This window comes from Morus notabilis, unplaced genomic scaffold (genome assembly GCF_000414095.1).
Source record: "Morus notabilis unplaced genomic scaffold, ASM41409v2 Scaffold1412, whole genome shotgun sequence".
Taxonomy (NCBI): Eukaryota; Viridiplantae; Streptophyta; class Magnoliopsida; order Rosales; family Moraceae; genus Morus; species Morus notabilis.
Window position 1 is genome coordinate 3,431 of NW_010362216.1, and position 19,247 is coordinate 22,677.

Sequence of the window (19,247 nt, forward strand, 5' to 3'; positions counted from 1 at the left end):
AAAAAAAAAAAAAAAAAAAAAAAAAAAGGAAATTGCACGAATTCTTCGTTTTGTTGGAATCCTTATTCGTTACAAGTAATGGCAGCAGCTAGAATTCTTTTGGTTGCCTCCTCAATGTATATAAACCCAAAATGGCAACCTATAACTCGAGAGATCGAGTCGAATGCTTGGAGTGATAACGTGGGAAAGAATAAGCACCACTTAATCAGACATCTTATTAATAGAATTGGTTAGATAGTTTACCACGTTTATAGGACAACAAAAGAAAATAAAGGATCTTACTCCATTTTCATCCACACTCCAAAGACCAAAATTCTGTCCTCATTTCTGCATATTCCAATCACAAATCACAGCAAGCTCCAAATCAGTCTTCAAATTCTTCATTTTCTGATTGAATCAAGAGAACAAATGGACGAATTCTTTGGAGGGACGGATGGCAGGCTCAGAATCTCCATAACAGATTCAACCATGATGAGGATCGTTCACTGTGCGATGAACAAAGCCCACGAAAAGGTCAAGTCCAAGGAAGGCGTGATCGAGCGGCTGAACGAGATTTCCAAGTTCTATGAACTCGCGGTAATGCAGTTAGAAGGGTGCATGAAGTTTGTCCAAGAAGAGACGGATTGCTACATTCTTGAGAGCAGCCAAGAGGAGGAGGTTCTCGCGGGGTTGGTGGAGATCAGGAACCGCCTGCAGGGTCGTCTCAACGAGTCAGAGATGGTGATCATGGAGAAAGATAGGGAGCTGACAGAGAGACTAGAGAGTGAGCTGAAGCTGAGGCAGGCCTTGGAGCTTAAAGAAAGAGAGTTGGTATCTTTGCGCGCCAAAATTGAGAAGACAAGGACTAAGGATGTCGAGGATAGAGATGGCGAGTTCTGTGAGCTGAAGAATTCGGTTGATCAGCAGGTTTGGAACATCAGACAGAAGCTTGAGCCCGATTATAACAGGCTTAGAGATCAAGGTGGTATTGACAATGAAAAGGTTGAGCAGATGGGCTCTGATATTGACATTTTGAAGGAGACTTTGGATGTTGCCTTTGGGAAAATGAGTAATGCAATTTTCTTGTCTGAAGTGGCCCCAATAGAGCAGCAATGGAGATGGGGTGTTGAGAAGGACACGTTCTCCGTCTTGCTTAGAGGTCTCATGTGGGATTTGCAGGAGATGTTTGAAGGGAAAATTTGGAGACAAGAGAGGTGGGTCCCGGTTGGGTTCAGCACGTTGTGGCCAGGTTTGATGGATGATGTTGCCGGCTTGAAAAGTGAACTGAGTTCTCTCTTTGGCCAACATGAGGTAATGCAAGTGAAAAGTGACGACTTGTTACAAGAAAAGCTTAAACATGGGGAGCTTCTAGGAGAGGATAGTGAAGAGGATGGGAATCACTATGTTGCTAAGATGATAAAAAGTCATGAGTCCCTCATCCGGAAAAAGAGTGCAGAGGCAGAGGAGCTGAACTTGTTGAGGCGAGAAATTATGCGCGAAAAAATGAATTCATCTTGCAGGAGTGAAAAGGAACCGGTTAGCCTCAAGAAAAGAGTCCAAGAAGTCTTAGTGAAATTGGAAAATTTTATGGAATGGAGTGATAAGTTGAGCGAACATATTGATGATCATGAGGAGATAAATGGAGAGGAAACTCTTTCAAGAAAGAAACTCCTAAAATGTGATGCTACTGATAGAGAAGACCAGGATATAAATACTTTGGCAGATGCTTGGGAGAGCATGGATAAGGTCTGTTGTGGAGTCAATGAGGAAGCGCCGAATAAGGTTCGGAGGCTTGAGCTAGAAGTAGAAGAACTAAATTTGAAAACCAAGATAATGGAAGAGAAATACATGACACTTCTTGAAGGGCTGTCAGAAGAGCTCAACATTGAGTTATATAGTTATCAATTAGAGAGACTAACATGGGCAGGTAAATGCATAGAAGTGACAAATCAGTGGAATGAGATGACTGAAATCAACAATATTGGATCACAAATCAGAGAAGAAATAATTTGCATTGTGTCCAATGAAGCAATGAAGGACTGTTGCTCTTTTTCTGACTTGAAATCAGCCGAGTTTAATGATGTGAGGGATGATATAAATACACTCATATTCGGCAAAATGTTGAAGGAATGGAGTAAAAGCATAGAAGTTTACAATACCGATGTTCTTGTTAGGGAAGAGATAAGTCATATTATCTATGCTGAGACCATCAAAAGTATTGTTGATACCACCATTTCTGCATTAAATCAATGTGAAGAGGTCAAACTTGTCGAAAATTCTATAAAGGAGGATGTCTGTTTGGCTTTCATAGGAGAAACTATCAAGGAATGGAAGATGGACTTAGATGCATATAATGCAGAGAATCTCCTCAGGGATGAAATATATCAGTTTGTCATTTTTGAGGCTGCAAAAGTTGCGTCTGTTTCTTTTGAAGAAGCCAATGATGAAGAGAAACTCGCGGGATGCTTGTTCTGTGATAAGAAGTTGCAAGAACCTAAACAGCTGAGCACAGAAGAAAGTATGATTCAAAAGATAGATTCTTTACTAAAATGTCTAGAAGTGGAGGAACATCCAATGCTGAATGCATGCTTCAAAATTGGGAGACACGGCGTGGACCTTGATCTGGTAGGCTTAGAATGCGAAGATTTTGGAAAGAAAAAGGCGACTAGCTCGGTTAGTTTCAAGCTAGAGAAGGCTCTACAGCAGTTAGCTACGAGTAAGGAAGAGCTAGATGAAATCATATCTAGTTTAGGCTTAGAATTTGGTAATCCAAACAAGGTTCATCATAATGAAGGGACTCTTACAATGAAAAGAAAAGGAGAGAAGCACTTAGAGCCATCTGATTCTTTAGTCCCACTTATCCTGGGACTCTTCCAACTGATGGAGGATTTCCAGTGCAGAGTAAGAGAAAAGTTGGAGATTAATAACTCAAGGTATTTCACTTCTCCGTGATTTTTTTTTCTCTCTTTTTCAGTAACAAGTGACTTATAAAAATGTCTTGTGTCGTTTTGGAACATTTGTGACTGTTTGTTAACATAACTGATCATCATAGAAACAAATACTAAACGGTAATTGGATTTGATCCAGAACTTTGTTCCACTATTTTCTTTACTTCTAGATTTACCATGGTACGACAATATGGTAAAATATCATTCCTATGTTGCCACTGTTCAAATATAATTACATTTTAATATCTATTGTCTCTTTACATATTGTAAAATATTTTATGAAGTAAGCAACTAACTGTTGGACCACCTCTGCAGAATGGAAGAGATTAAACAACACTTAAATGAACTTCTTGGAATAGTTTCCACCCTACGAGAAAAGGAATCACTTTACAGGAAGGCTTTTATTAGGAGACACCAGAATCTTAAGAAGGCTGAAACTGAGGTATTTGTGCTACCTTAACGATTTTCCTATCCTCAATTTCCTTTATGTGGTTTAATACATATATATATATATATATATATTGTGTCTATATATATATGGTAACCATCCCCGACTTTGAAACTTTGGATTACCCCATTGGATTTTGACCATCTAAAAGTAATTTGACAGTTATAGATAAAATTAAGGAGTGATAAAAAAAACCTAGCAACTAAGTAGGTACACTTAATCACTAGGGTCAGCCTAATATTTACAATGAGGCACCCACATCGGTGAAAGATGACAGTCATAATCTATGTATATGTATATTGTACATATATAAGTACAAAATTTAAGAAATGTGGGGTTGTTTTTATAGGTGGATCTTCTAGGAGATCAAGTGGAAGTGCTTCTAGGCCTACTTCAGAAGATATACACAAAACTGCATCATTATTCACCAGCTTTGCAGCAATATGCTGAGGTAAGAGATATTGCATTATCCTTTTTTGTGTTTTAATGTTTTTATAGTGTCGCATATAATCTTTTATGCTATACATGTTTTTCTAATTCATTACAACCAAACTTTCTCACTCCCAATTCCTTTTCAAAAACAGTTTTTTTTTTTTTTTTTAAATAAATTAATCCAGTTGGTTTCCCTACAGGTCTCAGAACTCCTGCAGGTGATCAAGAAGGAACTGAATGGAGTCGTAAAACCACCAAAAGATTGACAGAAATATCTACAATTCCATAAAAGCTTTGAAATTTACAGTTTGTTGATGGCAAATATGTAGGAATACTCTAGAGGTAGTTATATAATTTTCTACGTAGTCAGATTAAGAGCCCGTTTAGTTTATAGATTAGAACCATGAGATTAGAATTATTTTCAATTTACGTGTATTTTTTATGAGAAAAAATATTGTAGTAAACCATGAACCATGATTCGAATAAAAGAACTAATCCTCCAACCAAACGGGCTCTAAGATGTTGAAAAGTATACTAAGATATTTGTAATTACACTAAAGTCACATGCTTTTATTTCTTTATTCTAGTAATTTTTATAGATGAACTATTTCATTCCCATAGAAATATAAAAAAAAAAAAAAATTAAAAAAAAAATCTAAAAATCTTCACAACACAAATAACCGAATTTTGTGCTCGGATAAGTGGCTGAAAAAGAAGGCCTACTATTATTGATATCCAATCACATCGCTTGTTCTACGTTCGGAACAACCATATTCCTAAAAGGAGCAGCTAATCAATTAGCTGCCCCGGCCCAGAATCTCCATAATAGATTTGACCGTTAAGGATCGTTCCCTGCGCAATGAACAAAGCCCACGAAAAGGTCAAGTTCAAGGAAAGCGTGATTTAGCGGCTGAAGGCGTGGTGGTACCGGATCCAACCTAGGCCCGGGTCCCGAAACCCGACTCTAATACCTGATACTGGCTCCGGCCTCAATCATGAAACTCCACCCAAAAACCCGCCCTGACCTAAACTTGGCTTTGACCCTGACCCGATCCCAACTTAGTTTCCAAACTCGATTCCGACTCTGGTTCTAGACCCCAACCAAAATTATTTAACAATACATAAAAGAGTCAAAAGTTCTGTCATAGCCCTTTCATTTAACTCTTTTTTGTTTTTCTTCTTTTTCTTTTTTTTTTCTTTTTTTTAATCTTTTTTAGATTTTAATTTTGTTGTGTGTTTTTTTAAAAACATGTCATTCCTCACTTTACTCTTATAAGAGTATTTTTTTTGCATGTTATTATTTTATTTTTGGTTGGTTAAAATAATTTTTTTTAAATGTGTCCCTATTTAATTTTTTTCATCAATTATTATCTTTACACATACTCTTTTTTAAAATAAATTCATAAATCCTTAAATTGTTGTATAAATGAATTTCTCATCATTTGGTAAATAATAAATTCTTAAGGTGTTTTTAACACGACAATACGTGCGGAACACATTACAAAATTAGTATCTTTTTAAAAGTTCAATATTTAATACAATAGAATGGTAAACGAATACGGTAAAATGTAAAAATGAAATTAATCCTATTTTAATATGACAAAAATCGAACAATGGGTTGTATAAAAATTATACAACATAATACAATACTACACTATAATACAATAAAATATAATACAATGCACTAATGTTAAGATCTATAAACATAGCATGCATATGTTCTCGGCGAACTAGAGAATTGTTCTCACAACTAGACTGCAAAGCAACTTTACATCTCATTCACAGAATTATCCTTCAATATATTCAATTCTGCCTTCAGAAAAGTTCAATCTACCTACAAGAATTAGTGAACTCATAAAAATCCCACGTAGGAGTATTTAGTTGACCAATTACAGCGTGTAGACTAGTATATGAAAGACCATTCATAAAAGAAAAGGTAAAAAAATTCCTAAAAATTGAAGATCATATTTAGTTGTGAAGATCCACATTTATATTCACACGTATTTTCCGCGTAGTTGAAAATGTACTATTTAACACTTGTACTCAACATTTGACAGGCACATACGTGAAGGGTCTGATCTCCGGTTTTGTTTTTGTCCCTCTCTTTTTGTAATGAGTTTAACCAAACGCAGTTCGTCTTTTTTTGTTTTGTTTTTTTTTCAGTCTATAAATTGGTCTTTGAATTAATTTAGGGGTAGTGTTAGCAAATCCAGCTGCAATCCCTATTGTTTTGATACGAACTTATGTGGTAGTGAGTTTTTATATTTTCATTAGAAAAAACAATTTTTTTATCAATAATTTAAATGACAATCTTTTAAATACTTACCAACAAAAAAAAAAAAAAATTTACATGGCACATTATGTGATATGCCATATTTCATATAAAATATAGTAATAATTTTCTCCAAATATTTCATATAAAATATAATATTCTAAAATAAATTTTTACAGTTTTCATATTTTCTCCGATATTTCTGTAAAGTTAAGTTTCCGTGTTTCAATAGATATAAATATTTTCATTGTTGGTACAAATTGGCCGATCCTCTTAATTGGCTTCCAAGTTTGATAAAGAATATCAGAGATGCTACTGCTAGGCCGGCTGCTTTGTTTTTCCATTGGGAACCAAGAAAAGCTGCAATAGGAAAGAAAAAGAAAGGCAACAATTCCTTGGTACAATTGGATAATCAGCCGTTTAATATAACCATATAGCGTTCTATACTATGTTTTACATTGATCCAAAGGCAAAACTAAATAAAAGACAGAAAACCAGTTGTTAATTACTCGGTCAATCCCAACAAATTAATATTATTTTTACACGTAGAATCTAATATAGGTATAGATTTCTCCGTCCAATTATTGCCCTTTTCCTTTCTTCTACGATTAGTTCCTCCTTATACTACACATAGTTTAGTTGGATCGAAATGGTCATTATTATTTATTACTTATGAATTTGTCACCTATCAAGTCCCACATTATATTTACATAGAATTAACTGTACTGTGATTAATCAAACCATGCGGTAATATTGATGGTACATATAAGTTTTGTCCTTTATTTTTATTTTTTTTAAAGTCTTGCCTCATATATGAGGCTGAGACTTTTATTTCCATTAATTTGAAGCTCTTGAACACATTCCAAACCCTGTTGCTCTCATGGCAAGGCTACCACAACTCGTGAGCTTCTACGCTCTTTTTCTAATATTGTTTTTCATTAATCCAGACTTTGCAATTATAACAAATGTTTCAGCTCAACCCTCACCCTCACCCTCACCCTCACCAACACCAACACCTACACCCTCACCAACACCTACACCCTCACCAACACCTACACCAACCCCGGGTGCTCCGCAGCCTTCGCCAGCTCCACTTACCCCACCAAAAGTTTCTCCTCCGGCGCCGTCACCCGGGGCTCCTAAGCCTACACCATCATCCACTCCTCCTCCACCAGTAGGCGTCCCACCAACCGCTCCTCCACCCCCAGGAAACACGTCCGGAGGAGGAGGGGGAGGGCTGAGCGGAGGACAAAAGGCGGGGATAGTGATCGGAGTGCTGGCGGGGGCGGGGCTGCTGGTGTTGGGTGGCATCATTTACAAGAAACGCGGGTCTAATGTCAGGAGAAGCCGGTATGGAAATGCAGCCAGGATACCAGCTCTTTGATTAGGCACAGTACTAGCTAATACTAATGCTTATTATGTCATATTTGTTACAAGTTTTGGAGCGTGACTTTGAGACCATATTCATTCATGGATTTATCATCTACATATATCTACTTTTTTTTTTCCCCTTTTTGAGAAAACATATATTTATCTCGGTTGTTTTTGTCTCTCTCCTTTTTATATTTTTGATATAGTATGTTATTTCCTTGTTCCTCAATAGAGAGTTATAGAAGAGTTATATACCTTTAAGTTAATTCAAAATTAGGTATACCTCCGTTTCAAATGTGTACCATCATATTACAATTAATACATAACTTCAAACCTCTATCGGTCAACGCTTGATTTTGACATGAAAATGCCCGCAATGTCCTTAAAAATAATAGAAAAAGAAAAAAACAACCAACAACCCAAAACTCAACCCCTCATCACCATCGCTCAATCTTCCTCAGATGCGGTGCCGTGAAGGCGACGATGATGGTGTCGAGCAGAACAACGTCAATCGTGTTGTCTCAAAAACCGAAGCTTCGCCACAACAAGACACGCAAGCAACGCATATACTGGCTGGCAAGGATTAAGGAATTAAAAAGAAGAAGTAAGTCCTAATTACTATATATGAGATAAAGATTCTAGAAAGAGAGAGCGGTACACAGAGGAAAAGTGATAGGTAATACTTAATAGTGAAGAGAGGGAAATCAGAGGATGAAATTGGTGGATGCCAAAGATTTGAAGGTCAAAATTAAATGGTATAGACAGTTGATGAAATAAAAAATCTAAGTTATATTTTTGAATAAACTTAAAACACAAAAGTAAAATAAATAAATAACCTAGATAGAATAATATTGTTAGGATTTTACAGTTTCTTTTGGTATTTTTTTTTAATTGAGCAGTTGCACACAAATATGATTAAGGGAAAATATATCAAATAGCATATTTCACACTTATGTTTAAGAAAATAACATATGTTCTAAAAAATAGTAAATTATAGCATCTCTATACTCTATTTAGAAATAAGTTGTTCTTTTCTACATTTACTCTTTTCTCTATGGTTTTATTCTTTTCTTCCCCACACATTTTTACAGTCACCTCTCACCATTTTCTTTCTTTCTCTCTCCTCTCTCTATTTCTCTCTCCTCTCTCTCTCTCTCTCTCTCTCTCTCTCTCTCTCTCTCTATTTCTCTCTCCTCTCCCTCGCGTTCTCTGTCTCTCCTCTCGTTGTGCTCTCTCTATCATTGCGCTTTCGGAAGTCGTGGCCGAAAAATCGTGATGGTTGCGAAGAAAGGATGACAAGAAAATGGTGAAGGTCAACAACAAGAGAAATTGGCCACTGACGACGCATCTGTACGTGGTTCCTGTGGTGGTGAAATCTCGTGACAACGAGACGTGACGGTAGATTTACAACGGAGAACTGAAGAACTCGACTCCAATCTCAGTCCCTTTGACCTCGCGAGCAATACGGATATTTTCGGTCACCATCCGACCGGATGATCTTCATCCAGATCCCGTCATCGCGAGTAGATCGGGCCAAATCTCACCGGTTTCGCAAACCAAATCCTGGAGGTCGTCGATCTAAACTAGGGTGTGTTTGGTAAGGGGATTCGTACCCTGATTCGAATCATAGTTCATGGTTCGCTACAGTATTTTCTCTCACAAAAAATACACGTAAATCAAAAAATGGTTCTAATCTCATGATTCTAATCCATGAACCAAACGTCTCCATATATCACCGATTTTGCAACGATTGCTGCAGATGTCGTTGAAGCCGATCGATGATGACAGCGGCAGCGATGTTGGATCTGATTTGTTTTCCTACTTTGGTGATTTTTATAATTTATGAGTTATGTGGTTTTTGGTGGATTTTTTTTTTATATTTTGCTATGCATTATTTCGTGATTTTTGTCTAAGTTTTGTGAGTTTTGGATCTGACTTTGTTATTTCATGATTTTTGTTCTTTTACGTGATTTGGTTACCGGGAGGGTCTCTACTAGAGTTTGAGTTTGTGATTTTATTTTTTGATCTTGGATTATGAATCTGGTAAATATTGTATTTATCAGTAAATACTTTATTGTATTTAAGTTTAAATTTTGTAAATACTGTATTTAGTAGAAAATATTTTACTGAATTCAATTTCTTAAAATTTAATAAATACTGTATTTACAAGTAAATACATTAATGAATAAGTTTGAATCTAGTAAATAAGATATTTATTAATAAATACTGTATTTAGAGGTACTTTCAATTTTATCACTTAAATGTGACTTTAGTAGTCGTAAAGTATAAAGTGAACAAATTGATCATAATCTTTAAATAATAAAGTCATAATTTAAGTGGTCAAAACTTGTAGTGGGTAAGAAAATGCATAGAATTTATATAAAAATTAAAATTTGAAGGTACAATGTTGAGAACATAAAATATGCATGACAAACTTTTCTATAAGCTTAAAATGTATAGTAAACAACCCTTTTAATTGTCAACCCCCAATCTGCTCCCTTTTGTTTTTTTAATGTTGATTTGTTGCCTAAGATCGGTCTTAGGCAAGAGCAAGCAAACAGAAAGCAAAAAATAAAGAGAGACTGGATTTATAGCATTCGCCCTTAACGTGAGAGCAATATCCATGATAGTGTTTGCTTTTTTACTATGTAGAAAGATAGTGAGTGGTAGAGAGAATTATATTTGCTGAAAGACCAAATGCTAGGGCTTGTAGGATGCCTCCTGGACGTTCTTGGTGCTAAGGGAAGGCCTACTTTTATAGCTGTAACCTTTTATAGTTTCTTTATTCAGAATAGAGTATATTTTCTCGATCTTGTATTTTGTCAACCTTTTTTTGTAGACTTGGAAAATTTGTTGATATAACCTGCATTTGTTTGTGATTTGGTAAGTTCACAAAATCCCAGGATGGAAAATTCCTTGAAAGATTTTTGAAATACTCTGTGGAGCAGCTTACTCTGCTCCACTGTGCAGTCATAATTGCCTCCAACTCCCAAGTGTTGCAGTTATTTTGAGCTGATCTTAGATCTAAGTCTTTTCTTGATGACTTCAATATATGGGTCTCCTTATAAAGTTATCGTATTTAGTAGTTTTTCTTCTTACCTGACTCGAATTGACTAGTGAACGATAAAGATTAAATGACGAAATCTAACGCTAATAGTTAAACTATAATATATTTTGTTTTTTTTTTTAACTATAAGGTGAAAACTCACATTTGGATAAAACATAAATGTATTAGTTACCACATATATAATAATTTGACAAATAAATATTTATGCATATTTTTCTGTCTCTTTTATCCTTGTTATTTTCACCCTTCTAAATTTATCTATCCTTTCTACTCTTTTCCTCTTTGCAAATAAACCGTCTCTTTCTATTTGTCAGACCAATCCCAAAAAGCGAAAAAAAAAAAAAAAAAACTTGTCAAAAAGAAAAAGAAAGAAAAATTTTTTAAAAAAAAATTATAAAGAACCAAAGAAAAGAAAAAGAAATTTCTACAAATACCGCTACTTTATTTTACGCTAGCGATAGTGCACAATCGGAGGGGTGTAATTGATGTGATTACTGATGAGTAAAGTGAATTTTGACTCAAAAAAGTCAGAAGTAGGAAAATCTTTCACACGCGAAGGCATCAATGCCAACGTGCAGGTGTGACAAACAACAAGATATTTATTAATCGTCACTTAAATTATGACTTTATTATTTAAAGATTATGATCAATTTGTTCACTTTATACTTTGCTCCTATTAACATAATTTCTTTTAAATCCGTCCTTACTTATTTTGTTTCTTTTTATTAAAAGTACCTCTACCGTGTAATTCTTATTGGATTTACTACTTTACAGTTGAGTCACTATAACATGTTTTTTTGAAATACTTTTGTTGTTGTTGTTTTGCTAACATAATTTCTTTCAAATGCGTTCTTACTTGTTATTTTTTTTAGTAAAAGCACCTCTACCATGTAATTCTTATTTGATGTGGTTTTTTAGACCTCGTTCATTTTAACAGTTCGAGTTTTCAGTTTTAAATTTCTACAGTTAAAAGCTCTCAGAAAATATCACATCTAACTTTTTTTACTACATATAAAAGCTCTCAGAAAATATCACATCTCAGCTCAAATTGAAAATTCGAATCCGCAAAGCGAACGAGGCCTACTCTCTTACTCATGTTAAAATAATTTTTTAAATATGAGTCTACTTAATTTTTTCTGTCTAATCCTACATACACGGTGTGCGGAAAATGTTACAAAACTAATTTATTGTAAAAGAGACACGATATTCCTACTTTGCAAGGAAAAAAAAAAGACATGGTGTTCCTACTAGTGTTGGAACTTCGGGCCGGCGGGCCGGCCTGAAGCCTAAATTTTTTGGGCTCGGCCGGGCTAGCCCAATTGCCGACCCGTCCAAGCTTTATTTTTAGGCTCAGGCTCGGGCAGCCCGAATTTAGAATTAACTCCGGAGCTCGCCGCCGTGTAGTCGCCGTTTACCGCCGTCTGCTGGAATTTTTTTTGAATTTTTCAAACCAAGCCCAAATTGCCCGACCTGAAGAATGCCCGAAAAAGGTCAAATTTTGACCGTTGGAGCCCGACCCGAATTGAAGATCGAAAACCCGAAATGCCCGAATGCCCGATTTACCCGTCTAACGGCTAGTGTTTTGAATTTCGGCCCGATTTTCGGCCCGAACCCGCCCGAAAACCCGAATGCCCGAATGGCCCGATTGCCCGAATTACCCGTCCAACATCTAGTTTTTTGAATTTCCGCCCGAACCCGACCCGCCGAATCAAAAGTAGCCGTTGCATCCCAATTTTTGTGAAAAAATATCAATTTTTTAACCCCAAAATTTCCCTATAAATACCCCTCATCCCGCACACATTTTTCTCACTCAAACTCTCTCAATCCCTCTCAATTTCTCTCAATCTCTCTCAATTTCTCTCAATCTCTCTCACAATTTTTCTAAAAACTATCACATTATCCTAAAGCTCTCTCTCTCTCTCTCTCAAATCACTCTTATATTTTTATAGTGGATCCTTTTAGTTATAGTGGTATTCTCGTTGATGCCCAACACAATGTAGAAGGAGGGCAATTTCCCACTAATGAGTTTGTTACGCATGAATCTACTAATCCGAGCCTTGGTAGACGTACTGGAGGTCGTGGTCGCAATAGTGGTGGGCGTGGAGAAGCGGCGAGTGCAAGTGTGACTGCGTCTGCGTCGACAAGTGTTGCAACCTCCAGGAGGAAATGCAAGCGTACCTCGAGAGTTTGGGATCACTTCGACATAATTGACGAGATATACAATGAAGGTAACACTAAACATATAGCTCAGTGTAAATATTGTTTATCTAAATTACAAGGTGACACTATTCATAGCACCACACACTTGATACGACACTCCGAAAAGTGTCTTCAAAAGCTTAGCCAATCCGGCGGACCCGAACTCTGCCAAACACAATTATCTTTTGATCGCGCAATCGGTGGTCTAACCACTTGGAAATACGATCCACAAGAAGATCGTATGAAAGTTGCGTGAATGATAGCTGCTTTAGATCAACCACTTAGTTTTGTAGAGCATCCTAATTGGCAACGATATATTAAGGTTGTACATAATCCTAATGCATAGTTCACTTCAAAAATTACTCTTAAGAAAGATTTATTAAAATTATTTAAAAAAGAAAAAGAAGCATTAATAAACCTTTTACACTCGACTAGCGAGTGTATTACGTTAACGGGAGATATTTGGTCTGCCGTTGCCAATAAAGATTATTTAGCTATAACCGGACATTACTTTAAAGGATTTGATTTAGATAAGAGAATATTAGGTTTTAAATGTGTTCTAGGATCACATAGCACGGATTTAATATATAACACAATTTTAAATGTAATTGATGAATTTAGATTAAGAGATAAAGTAATGGCTATAACATTAGATAATGCTAGTGCCAATACACAAGCAATTGAATTCTTTGAAAATGATTTAAGTCTATTCGGTGACGGTATTATTTTCCACCAACGTTGTGCATGTCACGTAATCAATTTAATAGTTAAATCCGGTTTTAAAAAAAATGAGTAATCACATTAAAAGAATTAGAGATAGTCTTGCATGGATTCAAGGTAGTAACCAAAGACAAGAAGATTGGTTTAGGCTCTTACAAGCATTAAATATACCTCCTAGAACATTAGCGTTAGATATGCCTATAAGATGGAACTCAACTTATGTTATGCTTCAACAATGTATCCCCTATAAGGATGCTATAACAAACTATATGTGTGCAAAATTAGGAGTAGGCCATATAGACGCATTTGATTGGTAAATTGCCGAAGTTTTGTATCAATTTTTAGGTAGGTTTCATGAAGTTACTCTAAAACTTAGTTGAACATACTACCCAACATCACCTTTAGCTTTAGGAGAACTTTTAAGAATTAGTATTTTATTTAGCGAATATAGGGAAAAACCAATCTTAGGAGTCCCTATTCATTCTATGGAAAAGAAATTTAAAAAATATTGGTCTAAGTTGCCTTTGTTATATGGTTTAGGTACAATTTTTGATCCTAGATTAAAATTAGACGGATTAGAAAGTGGTTTAGAAAACTTAGGTGAATTTTTAAGCATCACTTGTACGGATCAATTTTCAATAATAAAGGCGAAAATATATGAGATTAGGTTTAGAAGCACAAACTCTAGAGTACAAGAACCGCAACAACAAGATGAAAACCTGCATTCATTCTTGAATGTTTTCTGGCTAAAGAAGAAGAAAAAGACAACTCAAACAGAAGCTAGGAGTGGAAGTGGATCTTCATCAACAAGTGGCAGTGGTAGCGACAGCTTCAACGAGCTTATGGCGTACCTCAGTGAAGGTTTAGTGTTCGACAGTACTAGAGAATCATTTGACTTAGTTTAATGGTAGAGGGCATGGGCTTTAACTTGGCCAATCCTAACTCGATTGGCAATGGATATATTTTCAATCCCAGTGTCCACTATTTCATCCGAACAAGCCTTCAGTACGACAAGAAGAATACTTGAGGAACGCCGGAATGCATTGCAAAAGGACATTGTTGAAGTCTTAGTCTGCATTAAGGATTGGGATCGGGCCAATCAACGTCTACAGGATACAATTTCGCCGGCAAGCCAAGAATGGATCGATGAATTTAATCGATTAACATTTAATTTTGAAGACGATCCTTCAGCTTCAAATTAAATTGTAAATTTGTAATTTGTAAATATGTATTTACTTTTGACATTGTATTTGTAATTGTATAACTTTGTAAGTTTGTAAAATTTGTAATTCGTCACAAAATGATTACACTCTTTTTTTCCTTGCCAAGTTTTTATCCCAATTAGGTTTTTCTTGGTAAGGTTTTTAACGAGGCAATCATGAATTACAAATTTAAAAATTAATAAAAAAATAAATTTTTTATATAGTTCGTGTGTTCATTTCAAATTTTAAATTGTAATATATATATATATATATATCAAAATTTTAACACAAAATAACTTAATATTAAGAAAAAAATTCAAAAATTCGGTCTACTCGGGCGGGCTCGGGCTGCCTGGCCTAATCCAAGCCCGCGGCCCGTTCAAGGTAATTTTCGGGCTCGGGCGGGTCGGGTTCAGGCTCGGGCAAAAACTCAGTATTTTCAGACAGTCGCAGGCGGCCCGTCCAATGTTCCAGTACTAGTTCCTACGAGTTCCACATTCTAATGATAATATAAAAGGCATATCATTTCAACTTTTTTTTATTAAAAAAAAAAAAACTCATACTCTTGTGCTTAGTAGGTGTGAAAAGCATAAAGAAAGAACATCTTTATATTGTTAAAAGTGGTCTGAAAAGTTGAACTTGAATGAGGGTTAAACTATAAGTTGTAGAGTTTAAACTCAATTTGAACGGAAAATATAATTCGTACTACATATTTATTAAATACGTGTTTAGACTGTACTCTTTGTTTGAACTTAGCAAAACCATTGGAACAAATGAAGCTAAATTTTGTAATTCGTCACAAAATGATTGCACTCTTATTTTGTTTTTTTTTTTTGGAGGATTTTTTTATATTTTTTAATCCTGATAAAACAAAGTTGTTTCTTTGTTTATCCTTTCTCTCTTTTTTGGTTAAAAATTAAAAATTATTTAAACAAATTTAGAAAGATTTTTTTTTGACTTTTTTAAGTACATCAGGATAAGTTAAGTAATAAGAAAGAAGATATTTAGCAAAAATAATAAAGAAAATATTAACATTTTTGGTGGAAAAATGTAAAATACAAAGCATATACGTAATTAGGTTTTTTTTTTTTTTGATAGTGCACATTAGTTTTTGTTTAGTATCCTATTAGGAGAGTGACTTCCTTTTTTTTCGTTTTAATTTTCTTTCTGGATGAAAGTTTTTTATTTTTTATTTCTGGAAGCAAATCTGGAAAGTATTCAATTACAATTCGACTTCTTTTCCGATTCAGATTGTGATTGTTCATTAATAAACACTAATAATGTGGCACTTAAAACAACCAACGCCAGTGCGTTTGTTTCCTTTCTTGACTCTTCTTGTGAGTTAGTGATCGCTTTAGTGTTGGCCTTCTTCGTTTTTTCTTTGGTCTTGCTTTCTTCCTCCACAAGGTAACTAAGTTTATCGTTTTTTTTTTTTTTTTTTTTTTTCACTGAGTCGTAAGCTTGATTATCGATTAAAAGTGAACCTATTTGTAATACTATTGCTAAATTAATCTTAATTTCTTATCAAAATACAGAGAGAAAAGGCAAAGAATATTTGTTTAGAACATATTGATTGATTAGATTTTTGTTGTAATTAATTACTAAATTTGGCTTATATAATTAATACAGGCAATATGGTTTCATCCTCTCCCAAGAGTACTAGTGCTGGAACCTGCCTTCCCTTCATCTCACGCAAGCCAAGAATGCGCGTGATATTGCCCTCCCAATTTCAACCTTTCAAGTTTTCTGATGATGATCTTGTCGAATATGACTCTGATTTCGAAGCACACTTGGATGATGATGTTGCTGATAATCAGAATGCTGGTGATGATCATATGGGGAATGATGATGATGATGATTTTGATGATCAAGCTTGTAGATGATAGTGACAATATCTCCGAGATAGATATTGCTAATGATGATTCAAAGGAATATTTGTCTCTAGAAACTTCCGAACCGAATTATATTCAAGTTGACGATCAGCTTACTGATGTTGATGAGGAAGAAATAGCTATGGAAGAGATTGTCCCTGATGATGAGAATGATTGTGATAATCCTACTATTATTCTAGATGATGATACTTCTGAGAAAGAAGAAAGTACTGCAAGCAATGATGCCATTGTTCCTCTCATGAAATGCAAGCCGAGAATGCGCGTAATGCCGCCGAGTCGATTTGAAACCTTCGGGTTTACAGTAACGGAAGCCGATGATCAGGTGGACGAGGCTGATTTCGACGACGGCGACGACGACGATGATAGATCTGACACCATGGATGTTGATGAAGATTTTCAAGATGATTATATAATTCTCTCTGATGATGATGATGATTATGATGGAGTGGATGATGATGGCTATCTCTCGGATTCGTCTCTAAGAAGTACTGCAACTCAGCTGCATAAATCCCCTCTTTAAGTGAAGATCCCTTGTTAATTTTTCGACCAAAAATGTGTTGGTCCTGCCACAATTGCAAAACGTGATTGGAGAACTCCGAACGCACGTTCTACGTCTTTTATACACCTTTCTTGTTTCGTGGCAAAATACTTTTTCTTCCGACTGCGTGGCTTGTGAATAGTTTGCACAATATTAGACCATTTTGGGTATATACTATCAATTAAATAATAACCCATGTTATATTCTTTTAGTATTATGTAATTTTAATTTTAATGTTGGTATAAATGTTTGACGTTTTTCATTATGTAATTGCAGTTTGTATTATTTACCTATTAATTTTTCTCAGTATTAAATTAACCATACAACAAAATTAACAATGTGAGATGCAAAAAAACGTTTTTTTGGGTTTGTTCGGTTATATTTTTGAGTTATATTGATTTGAGTGTTGATTTTGAGTTGAATTTGAGTTATAACTTGAGTCAAAGTTGTAATTTGAGTTTGTATTTGGATGCGCACATTTGAGTTATGATTTGAATTGAGAATCCATTTGAGTTTGTGTTTGGGTGAGTCAAAACTTGAATTTGTATTTAGATAGTATTTTAATAAAAACTCAATGGTGATAAAAAATTTTAATAGAGTATATGGATGGGGTTTTATTCGTCTTTCGTTGTGAACGCATAAAAAAATCATCTCAATCGGAATTTAAACGAAAAAATTATGGCGTTTTTAAGAATAAAAAAAATATTATTATTCATTAACTTGAGTTTGAGTATAGAAACTTGAGTTGAATGGGGAATTTGAACTTATTTTAGCCTAAACTCAAGTTAAAACTCGAGTTAAAACTCAAATTCAAACTCAAATTAAAAAAAAAAAAAAAAAAAAAAAAAAAAAAAAAAAAAAATAATTCAATTCAAACTTTTTTGTGTTTTGGTTCAAAAGAACAAGCCCTTCATTTTTGGGTAGCAACAAAAAAGTTGGTTGAAAAATAAGAAATTGGGGAATAATAGAAAATAAATATTCTTTTTTACTTCTCCTTTTGCAAATTAAAAAAAAAAAGCAAAAGAAAAAAAAATAAAATGATACACCATTTGGTGTGGGGATGAACAATAGAAACTCAATTTGAGTTTCCACTATCCATCCCAGCCACCTGCACACCAAAATGCAGTGAAAGCTGCCGCTCGGTTGGAGCCATCAACCCACACTATGGATATCATTTTGGCGTGGGTTGGAGACGGTCTCAATAAAATAGGGGAGTTTTTTTTATAAGATTAGAAAAAATAAACTTTAATTAATGCTCTATTTTTTAACTGTATTATAAATTATTTATTTTATATATTTTTTTAATTTATTATAATTTTAATTAAATCGTATGGTGGCCTAGAGAATGTCTCCTAAAATAAAATTTATTTGAGTTATTTCTATGTTTTTTTTAAAAAAATCCAATATTTCTAATCTTCTAATAATTTCTGTGAAAGATTTTACACTTTATTTGTTTTTTTTCCTTTAATTTAGGGCCTATTCAGTTTGTTAATTTGAATTTTTAATTTAAATTGAGATGTGATGTTGTGTGAGAACTTTTTATTGTAGTAAAAAAATTAGATATGATTGTTTCTGAGAGCTTTTTACTGTAGCAAAACTCGAATCAGCAAAAAGATTTTACGCTTTATTTGTTTTTTTTCCTTTAATAAAGGGCCCGTTCGGTTCGTTAATTTGAGTTGAGATGTGATGTTGTGTGAGAGCTTTTTATTATAGTAAAAAAATTAAATGTGACTATTTTTAAGAATTTTTACTGTAATAAAACTTAAATTTTAAACTCGAATCAGAACGGACTTATTTTCTCACCTGCCCGTTCAAATAGATCAAACACGTAGCAATTGAGTCTGTAGTGGATTCTTGAGTCTTGACCAGACAGACAGTCGACACCGATTTCTCAGGTACGTCTCTCTCTCTCTCGTTCCTTTCTCTCTACCTGGTACTTGATCTCATTTTCTCTGCAACTACCAATTATCGTTCCTTAAACCCTAATTCCATGTGCTAAAATTGAGGACTTTTCTTAAACGCTGCTTGATCCAATGATCTGACTTGAATTCCATGCTTATGGATTGCTACTGATAAATTCCAGTTCCACGTGTGAAAAATCTTAATGGGTTTTGCTTTTTAGACCTAAATTCGATGGTTTCTGCGTAAAGATCGTGCTTTTTGTTATAGCTCCCCCCCC

At 34.7% G+C, this 19,247-nt stretch overlaps 3 protein-coding genes across 3 annotated transcripts in view; all 3 read left to right on the forward strand.

Moving 5' to 3' along the window:
* The first annotated feature begins 45 nt into the window (after positions 1–45).
* LOC21396578 (WPP domain-associated protein) lies at positions 46–4,073 on the forward strand. The gene is made up of 4 exons (XM_010101312.2): positions 46–2,912; positions 3,243–3,369; positions 3,725–3,826; positions 4,008–4,073. Exons 1-4 carry the CDS (start codon positions 409–411, stop codon positions 4,071–4,073), a joined length of 2,799 nt encoding a protein of 932 aa, XP_010099614.1. The 5' UTR covers positions 46–408.
* A 12,199-nt stretch (positions 4,074–16,272) lies between these two features.
* Positions 16,273–17,050, forward strand: LOC21396580 (protein PFC0760c). The gene is made up of 2 exons (XM_024167689.1): positions 16,273–16,513; positions 16,611–17,050. The coding sequence occupies exons 1-2, from the start codon at positions 16,273–16,275 to the stop codon at positions 17,048–17,050; spliced, it is 681 nt and encodes a 226-aa protein (XP_024023457.1).
* Positions 17,051–18,885: 1,835 nt separating this feature from the next.
* Positions 18,886–19,247, forward strand: part of LOC21396581 (V-type proton ATPase subunit G) — a 4,319-nt gene continuing 3,957 nt past the window's right edge. The window contains exon 1 of the mRNA XM_010101315.2: positions 18,886–18,963. The gene's annotated coding sequence lies outside the window, so the exon portion shown is untranslated. The remainder of the gene's footprint in view (positions 18,964–19,247) is intronic.